General features: G+C 40.0%; 1 protein-coding gene across 1 annotated transcript in view; it reads right to left on the bottom strand.

Annotated features, from left to right (window-relative positions):
- kiaa1549la (KIAA1549-like a) overlaps window positions 1–18,115 on the bottom strand; it is a 178,304-nt gene that overhangs the window by 89,205 nt on the left and 70,984 nt on the right. The window contains exons 15-16 of the mRNA XM_054619545.1: window positions 14,108–14,301; window positions 5,112–5,257 (exon numbers count right to left, since the gene is read on the bottom strand). Coding sequence (XP_054475520.1) covers window positions 5,112–5,257; window positions 14,108–14,301 — 340 coding nt within the window. The remainder of the gene's footprint in view (window positions 1–5,111; window positions 5,258–14,107; window positions 14,302–18,115) is intronic.

Here is an 18,115-nt window from a genome sequence, read left to right as displayed (position 1 = left end):
CCTACAAAGAACAGGTTGTGGTTTGACATGTGGTAATGTGCAGAGCCACGGTAACTGTCAGGGTCATGAGAAGTCTTGAAGAATATTGGACATTCCCAAATTATGAGCAGTTTTCCCGAATCTCGAATCATGTCATGAAAATTAGATTGTTTTGATTAAACAGTGATTATCGAGGAACACTATATTTTGTTGCATCGTTTGGTCGGTAGCCTAAAAAATTATGGCTGTTGTATTTTTTTTTTGTATTGTACAGTACCCCCACCCCCAACACCCTGTCCCTACTAACTGTTTACCCATTTCTCCAGTCTTTAAAGGGACAGTTTTTTCTCTTACTTGTAGAGCTATTTATAAATGTAGATTGTTTGTGTGTGAGTTGCAGAGTGTTGGGAGATATCGGCCGTAGAGAAGTCTGCCTTCTCTGGAATATAATGGAACTAACTTGTGGTGCCCAGTTACTGAAGATAATCCACAGACCTTGTTGTGAGCAGTTTCAACTATGGTTGAAAGAAAATATTTCCTGCATGAAACAAAATAATCTAGATAAATAGCACTACAGGTAGAAGAAAATATGTATTTTTGAGTTTTATGGGTGAATTGTGCCGTTAAGTAAAGATAAGTTGACTGCAGCCTGATATTGAAAGGACAAATATGAGTGATATTGATCCTCACAGCTATCATTTCTGAAAATGTCGAACCTGACCTTTAATGATTCATGGTAAAGAGCAGCATGTGACTGCTTTTACAAGTTTTGTGGAAAAAACTACTTCAAGTTTTATTATGGAAGGTACTGAAGGAAGCATTATAACTCAGGTATTGTTTGGGACTAGCAGAAAAAATAATTAATGTTAGCAACCAAACAAGAAACCAATTATGTAAGAGTGTAATGGGATTGAGTGTATGAGACAATATTATGTATCTGTACCAGGGTCTTCATGCACAATTCTGAAAGTTTGCTTTTCTGCTTTCTTCCTGTTGTTTTTATGCTTATATTAGCCTTGCTATGCACTTCAAATAATGACATTTGTTTAAATCTGTCTGAAATGTTAGTATCAAAGCAGCCTTTAATTAGAGCAATGCTCTACTAACAGTGTTTAGGTCCAATGGCTCAGCGTAGAAAAAAAACAGAACTCAGTTTTATGTAATTTGGCTTGATGAGAAAACATCAGCTGTGTGGCGTGTGGTCTGCTTCTTACAGTATACCAGGCTCTTTGTATTCATTTGTGCATGTTCTTGCAGGGAGCAGCAGATGGACAGTGTTGTGCTGTACTTGGTCCTCTGTGACTCACTCCCTGACTGACATCATATGGCAGACTGCTTCGTTGTAGGGCTACAACAGTCTGCCATTAACTCAGCTCAGAAGCCCACACTGTCACCATTCGTCCTGGCTGCAGCTCGGCCTGCTTCATTTGCCCCCCCCCCCCGCACCGCTTATTAAGAGTTTGACAGCTAAGGTCAGGACAGGTGGCATCACGGGCGGTTGGAGGCTGTGAACCAGATTAGAAACCGCGACACTGCATGTAAATAACGTGTACTCTGAACACCGGCGGCTGCCATGAGACCATTTATACTACTGTCACAACAGATGCCGAGCATTGGCCTGTTGTTTTAATTAAACACGCAAGTGTTTTCCTGAGATGACTGAGTGGAGTTGGAGTACATTGGTCCTTGTTTCTGTTCTAACATCTAATCACGTAGCTTTATTTGTTTGCTGAAGTCTTCATGTCTCTAATAAAATAACTTCAATTTGCATTAACTGTTACTAAGGACATTTCTCCTACCTGTTTATTGCTTTATGTCCGCAGTGGTCTACGTATTGCTTACAAAAATGGAGCAAAGTCAGTCTGTTTTTTAATAAAAAAGTTTGTGATGTATCTAATTTGTTGTACAACTATGTATAGAACATAAGCATATGGTGCATTTACATCTTGCAGATTATTGAAAGGCCAGTGTCACTGTACAGAGAAAAGGTAAATGATGATCTGAGGATGAAGATCAATTGTCTCCTCGTCAAATACCAAAGCTTGGTTAGTGGCCCAAAGCTTCAGACTATCACGCTCTACGTGCAACTCTAGCATCAATTTTGGACGTGTCAGGGAGGGCATGTCAGTTTCCACTCTTTTAATGCATGCAGTCTCATTTCAAAGTACTTCCAACGTGGTATTACTTGGTTTCAGGTTTACTTATGCACCAAAACTACTTGATTAGGCTTAGGAAAAGATTGTGGTTTGGGATAACATACGTACGATTGTTGCTTAACTGGCGACATTTAAGTACGTAAATGATGTAACAAAACTACTGTTAAATAAGTCAAAAGTGACTTGGTTTTACACTTGACATGAACAGCAGGATCCTGGGTGAAAGTCATGGGTTTGTGTCTTTATACACCATGAGAGAAACCATGTGTCCATACTTTTTGATTGCTTAAAAGTTAAACAAATACAGATACATTGTATTAATTAATAAGCTTTAGAGATCCTGGGATCTTCTAAGTTTAGAGAGAGCCATGCTAAGTTAAGTTAACCAGCTTCTGGCATAATTAGTGTACTCATATGAGAGTGGTATAAGTCGTCTTATTTAACTTTCTGTAGGAAAGTGAATAAGCTTATTATCCAAAATGTCAAACTATTTCTTTAACTTGGCAATAAAATCACAGAGACCAAAGCACTCCTGTCTAAAAGCGCTGAAAATGTCAGACAAGGCTTAAAAAATCTAATTAGTTTTAAATCAAAAAAGTAACCTTTCCACCTTCCACCATGCAGGTGGAAAGAAGCATTGGAGGCAATTTGTGCATTATTCTACTGTTGTATTACAGAGGTTATTATAAAATGCATTTAAATTAGATTACATCTCTACTCTGTTTATGTCTTTTTTTAATCAATACTGTATTTTACTATCCTTCATATGATGTTGTATTCAATCCTCCTTTCTCTCTGAATAGCACATCTATGCTTCTAGTTTACTGGATTACACTTTTATTAATCCTTCATTTTCTTAAACAGCACTCCAGTCTGATTTTATCCTGTCTGTCTTTTTTTTCTAAAAATCAGTTCTGTCCATCAGTTCTGTAGTGAGAAAATTAAATAATTATTCATCCTCCCCTCCGGTATCCGTTCATTCGCTTGCATAAACACTATAAATCACGTAAATTACTGTGAACTTTGGCTTGCTGATGCAAAAGAGATTGAAAAATCACAGCGTCCTAGAATGTCATTGAGCATAAGCGATGTTGCAGCATTATCAGTGATCAGAGCGATGTTTATGCAACCAATTGTGACTCTGCACCGCTGGGATAACAGGTGCTGCAGATAAAAGTGTGTGTTCTTTATACTCCTGTTGTTTGAATAGGAATATGTATCCAAATATCAATAGGATTATATAGTATATTCACTGGGCACTGGAGGGAGAGCTACAGTTCATCCTTGACTAGGATTTCAAATTAATTTAAATCCTAGTCAAGTGCAAAAAAATATCAAGTCCGTCAGACTGTTGTTATATAGCTGTGTGCAAAATGTGGCGTTAACCCTTTCCTCTAATGTTGCTGCCATGGCAATGGCAACTTCCTTTCTTTAAAACATACTGTAAATGTGATGCACACTGGGAACATAAGCATTGAATAAGTTACAATACAGTAGCTAACAAGTGCCAATTAAATTCTAATTGTTAGTTGGTAAGAAATGAAAAATTTAAAGAAGGGAAAAGGATAGATGGGTAAATTAAACATGACTTTTACCCAGGAGACCACTGTTCTTGTCCAGTGTGAATGTAAGTACGGAACTACGTCACCTAGTACATTATGTACACAACGAAGAAACTACGTTATATACTAAAGAACGTAACAAACGTACTGATTGAAATCAGTTGATAAGTAAATTGCTTAAAACTGCCACCTTTTCACAAGTTAAAATAGAGCGATTTTGTGTAAAGACGGCAACCGTTTCACAACAATAAATTGAACAATTTCATATTTAACCTGTGTCTGTTTCACGGCTTCAAATAAAACAAATTTTGCTTAAGACTGCAACCGTTTTCACAGAGTTAAATTGAAAATCATATATCATCATCATATATAATGTTTTGGGAGTCATTGACAAATTACATATTCGGTCATTTAGGTTGTTGGGCTGAAAAGCAGTATTTCACTGCTCTCCCTGGTTGAAAGTTTCCCCTTGCATCACTGATGGGTGTGGCTGTCTGTGGCCAGAGCACAATCTCCGCTCAGTAGTGTGCTCTGTTGGACCCTATGGTGTACTTAATTAAGTAGTAGTGTCAGACATGCCTGATGTGTTCTTATCTGTTTGTATCTGTGTGTTGACGTTGGTTGAAATGGAAAATGTGTTTTCAGTGTGCATCTCTGACTTGTTGGAGATAACTGCTAATATACCAACAACCCCAGTTGTTACAGGTTTAGCGATGAGTCATTTTTCTTAGGCACAAACCGTATGCTGTGGGTAGGATGGATTTGAATAACACCTAATCTGACAGTATGCTGTCACAACTCACCCACTTTCCCGTCTTTCCTCTGTGATTCTACTCAAAAGTAACTTAATGCAGTGCGTAAGGCACATGCACTGCAAACCACTGGCTTTTCACTCCATACTGCATTTTCAGCTTTGCATCCTGGAATGAAGTAAGCCAAATAAAAACACTGAAATACTTCAATACTAACAACTGTCTGTTTTGATTCAGTTCAGACCGATATCAGCTGTGTGTGTGAGAGTAAAAAAAGACATGTGATGAGTAAACGTGTCGTCACTGACAGTTACAATGATGAAGCAGCTGGGTGAGTCACTGCATGTGTGAGTGTGTTCACTCTCTGCCCATGTGCGCTTCATTAGCTCATATAAATTATCCTTTGGGTGAAATATTACAGTATGGGAATGTGTGAGTGTGTGTGTAGGATGGGGAGGAGGGGCGTGGGGGTGATCAACACCACTTGTCTATTAGCAATGACAGACTTGAGGGGGGTGTAAACTTAAAGGACCAACAGAATTTATCTCTCGTTATCTATCCATCAGTGTGTCTGTCTTTCCATCTCAGTATTTGTATTCACTTTTTTTTTTCTCTTTCCTCCCCCCTCATATTTCCTCTCCGTCCCCCGTCTTCCTCCTCACCGTTGGTGCTCCTCTTGTGGAGCTCCTCCTTGCCGTTCTTGATGCTGCTGCCGGTCGCCGTCCTTCGGGCCGAGGAGCTCTTGCTAGTGTTCAGCTTCCCGGAGCCGCTACTTGACACCGAGCCGTCCTCCTCGCTTGGCAACCGCCTGTGGTATCCATGGCAACAGAGAGAGGCAAGGGGGAAAGGAGAAGGGAAGACTTGTGAATCTCTTGTGTGTACACAAGCAGTGCATCATACCACAGCTACTGCTGGCAGCACACTGTCAACTTTAAATAGAACTTAAAAAATAACATCAGTCGAGCATAAAACAAATTGTATTGGTCTGTACTGGTGTGTGCATATATTTAATGGCTATAAAACCACATACAAATCATGGAAACTGTGCCCCAAAACTGTTAGCATTCCAGAATATGAAAACCAGCTAGAATGTGGAATTCAAAGTAATGTGATTTGCATCCAAAATCAACAGCTTCAGCAAGACTGTAATGCCTATGATCCTATTTGGGTTTTGTAAAATCTTTTCTTTGTGTGCCTAGCTTGGTCTTTACTGTAATTGTGAAAATATAAATGTTCTTATGGTCCGATAAACTGTCAGTCATATCCTGCCAGGCATTCCAGGAAGTGACCAAAGAACTATGATGCTATTGATGCTATTAGCATTTGAAAAAGAGTAGTATCACTGGTTTATAAAACCTTACTGCTGACAATGGTCAATCTTCTGGCAAGCCAGTTAAGACGTCTATAGCACGCATTTATTGTAAATGGACGACGGCAAGCTTGTTAGCTCATTTGTTAGCCTGTTAGCTACATCCACGCTAAACCCCATCTTTCACCACTCTGAAAAGCCTAATTGGTGGAACCAATGAATTAGCCAACTACCTATCACCCTCTCACTCTGGTACAGGGGCACCAGGGGGGCAATTTGGGGGGGCAGGCCACCCAATTTTGCCCCTCTTGTCCCCTGGTTGTCAGACAAGCATCAACAGTGCTGTAATTCTGGCTCATGAATGCTAACATTACCTGCTAACTGGGCAAACCATACAACTCCTGTATTGTTGTATTGTACTGAAGTTCTTTATATCTTGTAATGATAATAATTATGGGTTTTCTTTAGTTTTTTATCAATAAATGCTGCATGAAAGCACAGAAAATGTAGGGACATACAGGACAAATTGAAAGGACAAGTAGAGCAGCAACAATCCTGATTTTGTCGGGCAGGTTCTTCAACAGCCCAGGGCCTTGATGGAAATAGCTCAGTATGCATGCATGTCATACACACATATACACACAAACACACACACTTGACTCTAGAGGAGTCAATACACTCAAGCAGAAACATACATGAAGACATAGTTTGTTCTTGCCTCAGACATACCAGGCACGTAAACCGCGTACAGGAAACACACACACACACACACACACACACACACACACACACACACACACACACACACACACACACACACACACACACGCACAGCCTTCGGGGCATGTAAGTCGCAGCAGCTACACAACGTGACAGGCCTGTCTACAGGTGGTGCGAGATGCACAAATCAGCGAGACCGGACATTACAGAGCCACAGGCAAGGCCAACACTCCCGGGTGTGTGAACACACACACACACATACACAACACACACACACACACACACACACACACACACACACACACACACACACACACACACACACACACACACACACACACACACACACACACACACACACACACACACACACTCACCATTCACACAGAGTGCAGCCTGAGCAGCGGTCAATCGCTGGCCAGAGTCTCAGTAAAAGTCATGCGGTATAGAAGCGAGGAGCCGGAGGGATGGAGGGAGGAGTAACAGTGTGTGTTCCATGTAAATGTTTGTGTGAAGGCCAGAGAGAGGAGCAACACAATCGATAATCACACCGCTGGAAAGGAATGTTCATCTCCCTGCCTCTCCTCTTTTCTTTTTTGTTGTAGCTCTCAGGAGGATGCAGTGAGCAGAATAAATGCTCCAGTCCTTCCCTCTTTCCCCCGTGGTTAGCATTCAGCCTGCACCTTTCTCTTCCCTCAGACAAGAGAACAATCTGCAGCCGCAGCTGTTGTTTCTAACACAGTTTCACCTGCTTTAGCTGCAGATCACATCACTCCTGCTGTGTCAACACCACAGCACAGTTGATTTGACTACAATTATCTTTGTGGGGAAACTTAACTTGTTTTGAGTAAATACAAGATAAAATTTGATAACTGGCAGACAAATTATCATCAAAAGTACTTGTTTTTTTGTAATAAAGATAGAGTTACATGATATTTAATTTTCTTTTTGTGTAGCAGAGTCATGGACCAAATGCTTTTTGGAAACCCTATATCGTTTATATTAAGACAAAGGTGTCCAAAATATTGTATGGTTTGAACAAAGCAAAGTTGTATAATGGAGAATGTCAAATCTTGTGATTTTTACCTTTTTTACTATATTTGAGGTACTATGTGAAGGTGTGGGAGACATACATATCAGCATATTTAATAACAAATAAAAAAATCAATGCACATGCCATGTTAAAATGTATGCATTGTATGGAGATGAATAAATTGGATGATATGAACCATAGAGTAATATTTATGTTTAGTGGACTGCTATTGGTTGTATTTAGTTTCAGGGACCTGGTGTTCTTTATGCTGACTCATTTCAAGACTGTCATGACTCTTTAGGTTACTGTAATTAGTAACAGGCTATCTATGGTTTCCATCCAAATGTATTTTTGAATGTTTGTTTCCATCCACTACCAGTATGGGATTACTCTGAGTTGGTTATCGGAAATAAGCAGTAGGTGGTACCAATTATCCAGTCAGAAAACCATATTACCATTGCAGAAGAAGAAGAAGACGTAAACTTGGTGTAAATATTATATTTCTGTTTCATGTCATAATGTCAGGAACGTCCCATCAGATCTGTGTGGAGCGATAAAGAGAGTATTTTAATCTGACACAATTTTTTCTCTTAAGAATTTTTTCAGTCACAGAAGTTTCAGTGGACGTTGTTGAAGTCACATGCTCAGTATTTATTAGCTAAAACTGTTTTCATTGCACGTTGTCGTGTTTTGCTTTCAATACACCAACTTTTCCACCTCAGCCGAGCAAGAAACTCCTCTCATTTATGCAAAAATTGAAAGTTTGCATCAAAAAAGTTGGATGTAAACACAACCTATGTCTATGTTTAAAATCAATCCCTCTATCACTCATTTACTACTCGATATGATGCGATCAATAGTCTATTCTTTAGTTAGGAGTAATTAGAACCAATTACCAATCACCAATTAGCATCACTGACACTTTTGAGTCGCACAACGGCCATTTTCGCATCTATGAAATACAAAGAGTGTGATGTCGGACATGTCTTTATCATCTATTTACTTTGACAACTTGGCATGTAGTATATGATTTTTTATTCTTCTCCCAGCTTCTTTCCAATCATGGGCTATATATATATATATATATATATTTTTTTTTTTTTTTTATTTTTTTAATTGCAGTGTAAATGTTGTTTAAAATGGCATGGAAGTAAACACTGAAGTGACTTAAATACAGAGTGAATTAATATTTCTACCTATGAAAGCAGCATGGCTCTACAGATGGCAAATAAAATGTCTCGAGAGCAAACAAATATGATGCAAACATCCATGATTACCACTTTAACAGTAATTATTTTGGTTATAAAATAACTTTTCTAACTAACAGTTACCAAACACCTCTAAAACTAAAGACATTCCCATCAGACTCAACTGTACTTAAATGCTTCTGAAATCTCAGTTTACTCCCTTTTATAGAGTCTCCAATAGGGATAGTCAATGAGTGAATGATTTCAGACACAGCTTTAGTTTTGTTTTCTTGTCCGACCCATCTTTACTGCCATGGATCCGTTCCTTATCTACCTTACTTTTCTTCTGATCTATCACACCGAGCCAGTTTGTGCATGTGAAAAGGGAAAACAAAGTCTCGCTCTCCGTTCATTTACCACTATAAAGTCCAAGAATAAGTGCATCCTTTGTTTTTGTTCTGGTGCTATATTCCCCCTCTTGTCCCATCGTGCTCCACTCTGCACTGATTAGAGGATGAGATACCGCCTCATCCCTCTAATTAGTGGACACCCAGGTGGTGGAATAACCTACGATGCCTTCTTTGCAAAATGGCTCCCCGTAACATAAGCAGAGTGTGTGCATATATACAGGTTGGCAAAGCTGATTATCGCACCACGCCAGCTCTTCCGGCATTTACACTGTCATCACCGTTAGGCTGAATGGCTCCCTCTGGCACGGCCATAGCCAGGGTTATGAATATAGATGTGTTTATCATCCTCGGGAAGCAAAGCACAACTAATCCCACCTCTATTTTCGTTTCCGTTTAGCGGCGTGTAAATATGAGGCGTCGTCCTATGCGTGTGTTTTTCTGAATTTGCATTTCTGTGAGAGGAGGCATGTTGCATCTCATTTCTTACTCCAAACTTCCCAGAGGAAAGATGTTGGCTGGTGTGTGGGTGTACCTTGTTATAGTAGAGAAATGTCTGGGAAGTTTAAAAAAAAAAAAACGCTTTCTATTTCGAATAGATTATAACTCGTAATCCGTACGAAGTTTTTTAGGAATTAGACTGTTTGCACATTTTGGTAAATACATTTAAAACTGCGATTGCGACAGATGTTTTCAAATCATGTTGGTCGCTCACGCATGTAAAAGTGACATAGGAGATTAGTGAAGGGAACATTGAATGGTGCAGAGACAGATGAAATATATGGACTCTAAATGAAATGCCACGTTGAGACAAATAACATCAAACGTGAAGATTAGCAGCAGTCCGCCTAAATTTTACAATATCCCTCACCCCGCTTTAATCTTATGTTATCCCAGACATACAGTAAAGTACACCGGCCTAATCCACTTTCGGTTTTCAGTGCCTATGAGGACAAATGGCCATCTGTTTAGTTGACAGTGTATATCATGACAAGGATTAGCTTTTTTGGGTTTGAAGCTGGTAACTGATTGGCGTGCCTAAATTTTGTCTCCACTATGACACAAAACAACTCAAAAATCAGTCAGTCAACTTTTAAATTAAGTTGCAAAAACATACATTGGACCTACAGTAAAAGTAAGTCACCAACACTTAAATCACGTTTGCTTCTAAATCTTCATTTCGGATTCTTGCATACATGTTTCTTGTAAATAAATATCTGCACACTGCCTAATGGATTTGTCAGTCTTTTTTTATCCATTAAAAGTAAGTCAGGGTTGCAGGATTTGGCAGCACCTAATTCCATCTCATCCGCATTTTTTAAATATGTGTGGGCGAGAGCCGAGGCTTGACATTCATTAGTTTTCAGGGAGTGTGAATTCCAGTGCTGGTGATTCTTGCTAATGAGGATTGTTTCCTTTTCTATAGTTTCTTTTACTGAAAATGATGAGAAAATCGTTCATCCAAAGATGTTATTTAACCACAGAATCACATGGACTTAAAAAGGAGAATCTCAGTTTGTACTTCTCTGGTTTAAACAATATTGACACACCTATGCAGTGCAGGAACATCATCTGTGTGTCGGCAGAATAGAGAAAAGCCTTCAGTGTCGTTCTTTGCTCTTCTATGAATGATGAAATACTCTCTAGTTCTGATACAACTGAGGCTCTTGCAGCATCTACCTTAACCTCTTTAGGACCCGCTATTGTTGTTTTGAACAAACAGTCACATCTCTGTGTTGTATCACAGTAGTGGTGCAATGGATCAGAAAACTCATGGTTCGGATCGTATCACGGATCAGAGTCACTGATCGGATCACAGATCTGATCGACACAAAAGAAAATAGGGAGCAAATATAATTTTTAGAGTCTTTCTTTTTTCTCCGACACTAATAACCTATTATGGTTGATCAATTTTTTTGTTTGATTATAGCAGCTGGTCTACGAGGATACAGACAATTATTTATTTATTTTTGCCACCGTCCCAAAATCAATTCAACCGCACTCAAGTCAGTGTAAACTATAAAAATGTCTACATGTTATCCTTTTACTTTGTTATAGTCTTATATAATAAAACACATTTCAAATGATAAGGCAATAAAATATTGTATTTGTATGGATTAAAACACATTTTGTCAATGATGTATTATAAGCTGCTTAGGTCATAATTCATCTCTAATATCTACTTATGTTGTCTCGAAAAAATCTTCTGTAAACAACTGGATTTATCCAAGTTTCTCACCAACACAACATTTTACGAGATTACATGTGAACACATCATGAAAACGTTCCTTAGCCCAATAATCCTTTTCACTGAACAGAGCCTGAACGCATCCTAATGTAACTGAACGGAACCTTTTTGTGTTGGCCATTAGCAATGCTGCTAATGTTACTAGCTCTCCTCGTGTCAATTTGAAAGACCGATTGGTTGTTTACAATGTAACATTATCAGAGATTGGCGTCTAGAAAAGCATAAATTAAGTCGTGATTGCATATTTTACTGTAATATTGGCGGATTATGATTGCCAGAATTGTTTTTTATTTCACACTGTGATGGTTAACGTTAAACTGTGTCATTAATCCGTGGTTCAAATGTGTGCCAAACCACGAGGGGGGATCTGTACGGATCAAGGATCGACAGTGGTTCGTTACACCACTTTATCACACCCCCTTAAACCACGGCCATGAATACCAGTAGATCCTCAAAGGACGCTGATCGTCAGAAACCACTCAAACGCATCACATAAAGCCAGACAAGATGGATTCTCATGGGATCCCACGAGAACCCTGCCGCCTCACAATGTACACTGTGAATCGTCCCAAGTAATGACCCCCTAACCCACAATAGGCTTTGTGTTAATCATGTCTTTATATTTCTAAAATCTCTGTGGTTAAACCAGTAAAATTCTGTTCAAAAATACTGATTGCCTCATGCTCATCGGTGAAGGAGAGACACAGTAATTTACATATATGACCTGTTATAATTCACAGTCTTTTTTTGCTTTAAAGGAAACCTGTCCAACCCCACCATGGATATGTGTCAGACCACGGCTCAGATAGGTGTTAGGCTGTTAACATTTCAAATTGACAGTTGCGGTTATCTATTCATGCTTAAATGCTCCATGTGGCACCTCTACTTGCAATCAGTGTGTCAGTCTCAGCACTGTTATGACTAGCAGTTCTAAAGTCCTAGGACTTTGCCTCATCTAAATGTGCGTGTAAATACATTTTGTCTTCTCACTGTTTCCAAACAGCTCCTTGTTAACACTGGACTCATCTTCGGATCGTGTCAATCTGTCGGAGTTTGTTCTGCTTGCTGTTGGCTTCTCTCTGGCTTAGCACCGCGATGCACAAACAAACACTGAGGTCTGGTCCCGCTGAAAAGCTCAGGGTTGTGTCGCCGGTTTGTTCACTGACTGAAACAGCTGCTGGGGAACTTTGTGGTTCTCTGTTCGCTAGGCTTCCAGCCGGGGACAGTATGTCTGATGAGCTCAGGATGATTTGAACGGGCAGGCTTTGCCAAAACATCTACGTTCTTATTGAATAATGTATGATGATGTCAGCAGTGTAGTGGAAGTGCCCTTTTTTCAGGCATTCATCACAGTTGAGTATTAATGAGGGTTTGTTGCAACACCAATCAGTGACAGCAAGGCATAAAGCCCATATTCTCTCCCCTACCACACTGTTGATTGTTCTGAAACGGTTTTAGGGCTAAGTCAGATTTTGAAGTCTGCCTTTAAATATGCAAATTGGTGTTCTGTAATGTTTCTAAACCAAATTATTGCAAACGATTTTGGTTTCAAAGCTGAAACCCATAACAATGCTTTTAGTTAGCAGAAATTTAAATAACTTTTAAGTTTTATTCTAATGATATACCAATATCAATCATAGTTAAATGACTGTTACATGAAAGGTGACTGTCTTGACAAACTAATGGTAGCGTTATCACCAGACTCTCTTACTTTTGTCGCAACAATAGTGTTTTTAGTTCAGTCTCATCAAGCCCGTTTCTAGCAGCAGCAGGCAGCTATCCTCAGTGAAAAAGCTCTGAAATCAACTCTACTGTACACAACATGCCCAGCCCTAAACGACCGACGGACAACGTTTGCGAGCTAGGTGAGGTAGCTAGGTGAAGAGCCAGCCATTTCTCTCAGTTGGAGACCAAAACAGAGATAAAAGGAGCATGAATATTTGACTTCACATTCATCAGGTTGCCAAAAACACTACTCCAAATGAATGCTTATGTCACCCTATGTCTGTTGCATGTGTAAATAGGCAACAGTTTGCTAAAATACCTATAATAGTTGTCATAACAACTTATGGGTGCAATATTTCAAATGTGTGATGAAAAGATTAATGCTGCTTTCAACTTTACTCTTTTTATGCCAAACAATTCCCTCCAAAAATGGTTCACTACTGCTATACTATACTACTTTTACTAGTAATATAATGTGTAAAGGGTTTCTTAGTGTATTGATCCACAAATAATACCTCATCTGCTGTGTGAGGGTTCTTAAAGTGTCCAAAATGGATAGCAAAGATGCTATTTGTAGTGATTGCCCAGCGCTACAAATTATATTACCCCTTATGAAGAACCGTCATCTCAATGATAAGGATACATTAGTTAAGAACAAACAAAAAAAAGATTTTCAAAAAAGAAAAAAAAACATATGGAAAGTTTTACAAATAATTTAAGTCAAAGTAGTTTTGCTATTTTGCCCAGTCAATGTGAACATTTTGAAAGGCATTGTATTTCATTTCGGTATCTGTCAGCTGTAGGCAGATGCAGAAAAAAGGCGTATATGTTAATTCCACTACAGGAGGAACTTGATTTTATCTGCAGTTAGGTCGAAAAAACCATGTTTGTATATCAACAAAATTTGTTGGAAAATATCGGCATATCGGATATCCAAATTGTGAGCTACTATACTATACTACTATATACTAATAAATGGATTCAACACTGACAGATTAGAACACATTTAAGCAGACGGGACTGTCTTACCCTCCTTTGTGTATGTCAGCAGATGGAGGCCTCTTGCTGGCCGTCCCATCCTGGTGGACCTTCTTATCCAATGACAGTGACAGTGGAGCATCTCGTACAGGCAGCCCCAGCACCAGCGTCTCCTTGGTAACGGAGACGGCCTCGTCACCGGTTCGACCCATGTGCTTCTTGGCGTAGTCAAAGCCCTGGACAGGCTGGCAAGGAAAAAAGGACAAAACACACAGCAGGAGTCAGAAAACCACTTGATTTTTTTTAACAAGGTCATAGCTACTGCAACTTGTAGATCAATCCATGCAGGAGCTGAATTGTTGAGCGTACATTTTCAAACTGATTGGCTAAGAAGATGCTTCAGTGTTTGTATTTCCTGTGTTTTTAAAATGGTGAATGTTTTCAGTTTGCCTGTTGGATTGATGCAACAAAAGCCACAGGATGCTTTAAAACAAGCTGAAGCTTTTCAGGAAATGAAGCACATGCAAAGACAGCAGAAAGGCAACACAAGATACAGTACTGTTTCACAGTACAGTTTTTCATCTTTACTACACAGCACAGCCTGATAAGTGCCATGAAAGTACTGTAAGTCAATGTAATGTATAAGCCACAATAATGAGTGATAAAGCAGCCACAACATATCCAGCACTTACTCCACAATGCATGTAACTATAGATTATGCTGGTAAGAGACTCTCAAATGTGTAGTATGGGTATGGAGTCGCAAGATAAATTCAACAATCAGAGCACACAACAGCATACAGATACACGTAGTGTGAATGTTATTTTCCCCAAGACATTTTTAGAAAATGCTGTATGAAAAGAAGTATTCTGTCTGTTTAGCAGAGATAGAGGGGGCCATTGAAAAACTGATTTCATATAATTATTTCTGCCTTTTGGACTTGCGATTTGCTGCAGCAGAACATAAACATGTAATTCAGTTTCACCAAATAGTGGTGAAAAATTGGCTTCATCTCATTTTACAACATAAAACGCAGTTTTACTAATACTAATCAGTAATGCATCAGTAATGCAGTTGTGGTTAAAGCATGATGTAACGCCGTCCTTCAACATACTTACATATATTCAGGATATATATAGGACTGTTCTTGAACAAAGCTGGAGCTTTAATACGTTTTTTTCCAACTATTTATTATTTTTTGGGGGTAAAATGTATCACAGCCTAATTCAGTAAAATGAACTACTGATCAAAGCAACAAAAAAAGAGCAACAAATGGATTAAGTCTGTCGTAGCTCCGATCTGATCAACATTAAATGTGGACAGCTGAACGGATGACAGAGCTGCTTACAGCCAACATGACTTAGCCTCCTGAATATTAAAGTAAAAAACCTCCAAGATAACTGCTGCCTCCATTTCAGATAAAGGTAATTGAATGAACCTCCCTCCGCCGAACCAGTTTTTATCACTCCCCGAACACCTATCATAATGAAAAAGTTGGGGAAAAAAATAAATAATGAAGCTTAACAGCACCTTTGAAGTCAGGGGTTTCGGCATAAAGAGACAAAGAGAGAGAAGCAGCCGACTATGTGTTTTGCTAAAGCCTCCAAGGCCTGGACACATTCTTTGTATTGCTAAATGCCTTTCAAATTACGGATTTTTTTTTTGCCTCCGCTTTTCTATTTTTAGCGGCCGAAAAAAATGGGACGCCTAATGCATTCGATGATGCATGCTAAATTCTGAGTGCATGTGAGGTTAGGCAGCGTGGGCATCCGGCTGACGGGTTTGTTAATAATTCATCAGTCATTCACACCGCTGTGCCATCAGCTAGCTCCAACACACATGGCTGCAGCCGCGGATGAGTGTCGGGGAAATTGATACATGCTCTTATAGAGCACACACATTGACATTAAAGAGAGAGAGAGAGAGAACGCGCCATGGCATGAATATATGGATTGTGCGTGTAAGTGCATGCACCTTTTACCCCGCTGAAAGTGATGTATGACGACGGCTGTGACTCTATCGTGTGAAAGATGCATGGAGAGTGCAAACATTAATTTCCCTACGGCCTCATGGTGTTCATAGGTTGAGGGGGAGTTTCTGACGAGCGAACAAAAGGGTCTGCAGGAGGCGGGTGGTGCATTAAATGTGACGCTCCCTTTCCACCAATATGAATTATGTGTATGGATTTATGAGTGGCAAACATTAGACCTAGCATCAGGGGCGTTGAACTGAGAGTGACGACCCGATGCACACTGCACATCGACAGGAAGAGTCGCGCCATGCAGTGGCTGGTGGGTAATGGATGTCCTGAACATGGGGACAGTATGGATTCTCAGAAATGACAGGGCCAACGGGTGTAACCTTGAAGGGGGCGCCTGACATTTCACGACTAGTTTTTAACCGCACTTCAAGGTCTTTCTGTTCCTCTGTCTCTTTTTTTCTCTTGTCCCACTATTTCCTGTTTGTCTCAGCCTCCCCTTCCTCTCTAAACCTCCTTCTCCTTTTCCCTTTCTCCACCACCGTCTCTCCCTCTAGTTCCGACATCCACAGACAGCGTGTTGACTTAACAAATGGCCATCTATCATCTTGTGTGAAGCTGCCCAGTTTAATGAAGACTTTGGCCTGCCTCTGATCGGTCTGTCAGGGATGGATTGGTGTTTTTTTCTTCCACATCCGCTCAGTGGGAGAGAAGAGTCCAACCATGTCTTTTACTGAGAGATGTCATGTGAGGTGACCGCGTGCACGACCCGGCTGCACCACCAAATTATCCACACTCATTTTACCCCTTGCCCGCTCTGTCAAACAGAAGCTTCTCCTCTTGTCTAATTTTAACTCAGAGCAACAGCCAACAGCAGCTTGATGAGGTACAGCAGATGGATGAGATATGCTCGACTCCCCCCCGCGGCCATATTGATTTAGATTCAGCTCTAGTAGGGCGAATAGTGGATGTGTACCACAGAGCTGCATGCCAAGAAAAGAAAAAGAAAAAAAGGGGGTACATTATAGAAGTGAAATAAGCATCAGAGCAGGGTGGACGGGGAAGCACAGCAGCACCGGTTCGATAAACTCCTCCTGGGGCAGGTGTGGGGCATGATGCAGCAAAAATGCAAAAAAAAATACCTTGAGGCCTTCAAATGGCAGCCACTGCATTATACTTCCATTGAACAGCTTACAAATGAAAAATGGATTGCCTCTACTTTCGCTGATTCCGCCTCTATTGTATTCTACGTGGAACCCTGCTATCTGAGGCTTTCACACCTATACAAGGAGGCGCAGAGGGAGCTAAAGCCATTTTGAAGAATGTTCCGGCTGCACCGCGGACGTGCAGAGTGATGAGGTCAGCCGCACTCACTGCAGATTCACTCTTTAATGCTTAAACACACATGCAGACCTAATATAAACCCTAGTATCGATCGGCGGTGGCTTTAGCTTGTCCTGCATGGAGATTGATAGCGAGAGTGGGCCGGGAGCAGATCACTTGCATGCATAACGACACGCAAATACACGCGGTAGATCAATTTAATGGAGTTTATTATTTTTGTTTCGGTTCTGGTCGGAATTCATGTAACAATGACAGCATTTACACCAGGCTTTAAGGTTTAAATACACTGCATTGTGATCAGATCTCAGTCAAATGTAAATGAAATCAGTTATAAGTGTTGCTGACTACCAACTTACATAATCAAATCTGATTGGTCAAGTGTTGACTATCATCCACTGATTTTTTTTGCTGTGCTCCCTTTCTGTTTAAGCTTTATGTATAGTAATAGTAGAAAAAAAAAGAAAAAAAAGTGATTATTTAAGCGGATAAAAGTCTTGATGAATTGAAGTAAACGGATGCCGCGCTACAAACAGCAAAGCGTCCCAAACACATGTACCCTCGCCAAAACCTTGTCCGTCCATTTTTTAGGATTCTTTGTTCGCCGTCTTGGCATGCGAGAAAAATAACGTTTTCTTCCCAAATTCCAGGTAACATAACGAGTAACTGACATACAAATTATAATTTCTGGTGTGATATATTCCTTTGAAGAGTAATCCAACGCCAGGCTGGAAAGCTCT

This window comes from Anoplopoma fimbria, chromosome 19, assembly GCF_027596085.1.
Source record: "Anoplopoma fimbria isolate UVic2021 breed Golden Eagle Sablefish chromosome 19, Afim_UVic_2022, whole genome shotgun sequence".
Taxonomy (NCBI): domain Eukaryota; kingdom Metazoa; phylum Chordata; class Actinopteri; order Perciformes; family Anoplopomatidae; genus Anoplopoma; species Anoplopoma fimbria.
Note: the sequence above shows the minus strand (reverse complement) of the source record. Positions and strands in the feature narration are given on the sequence as shown.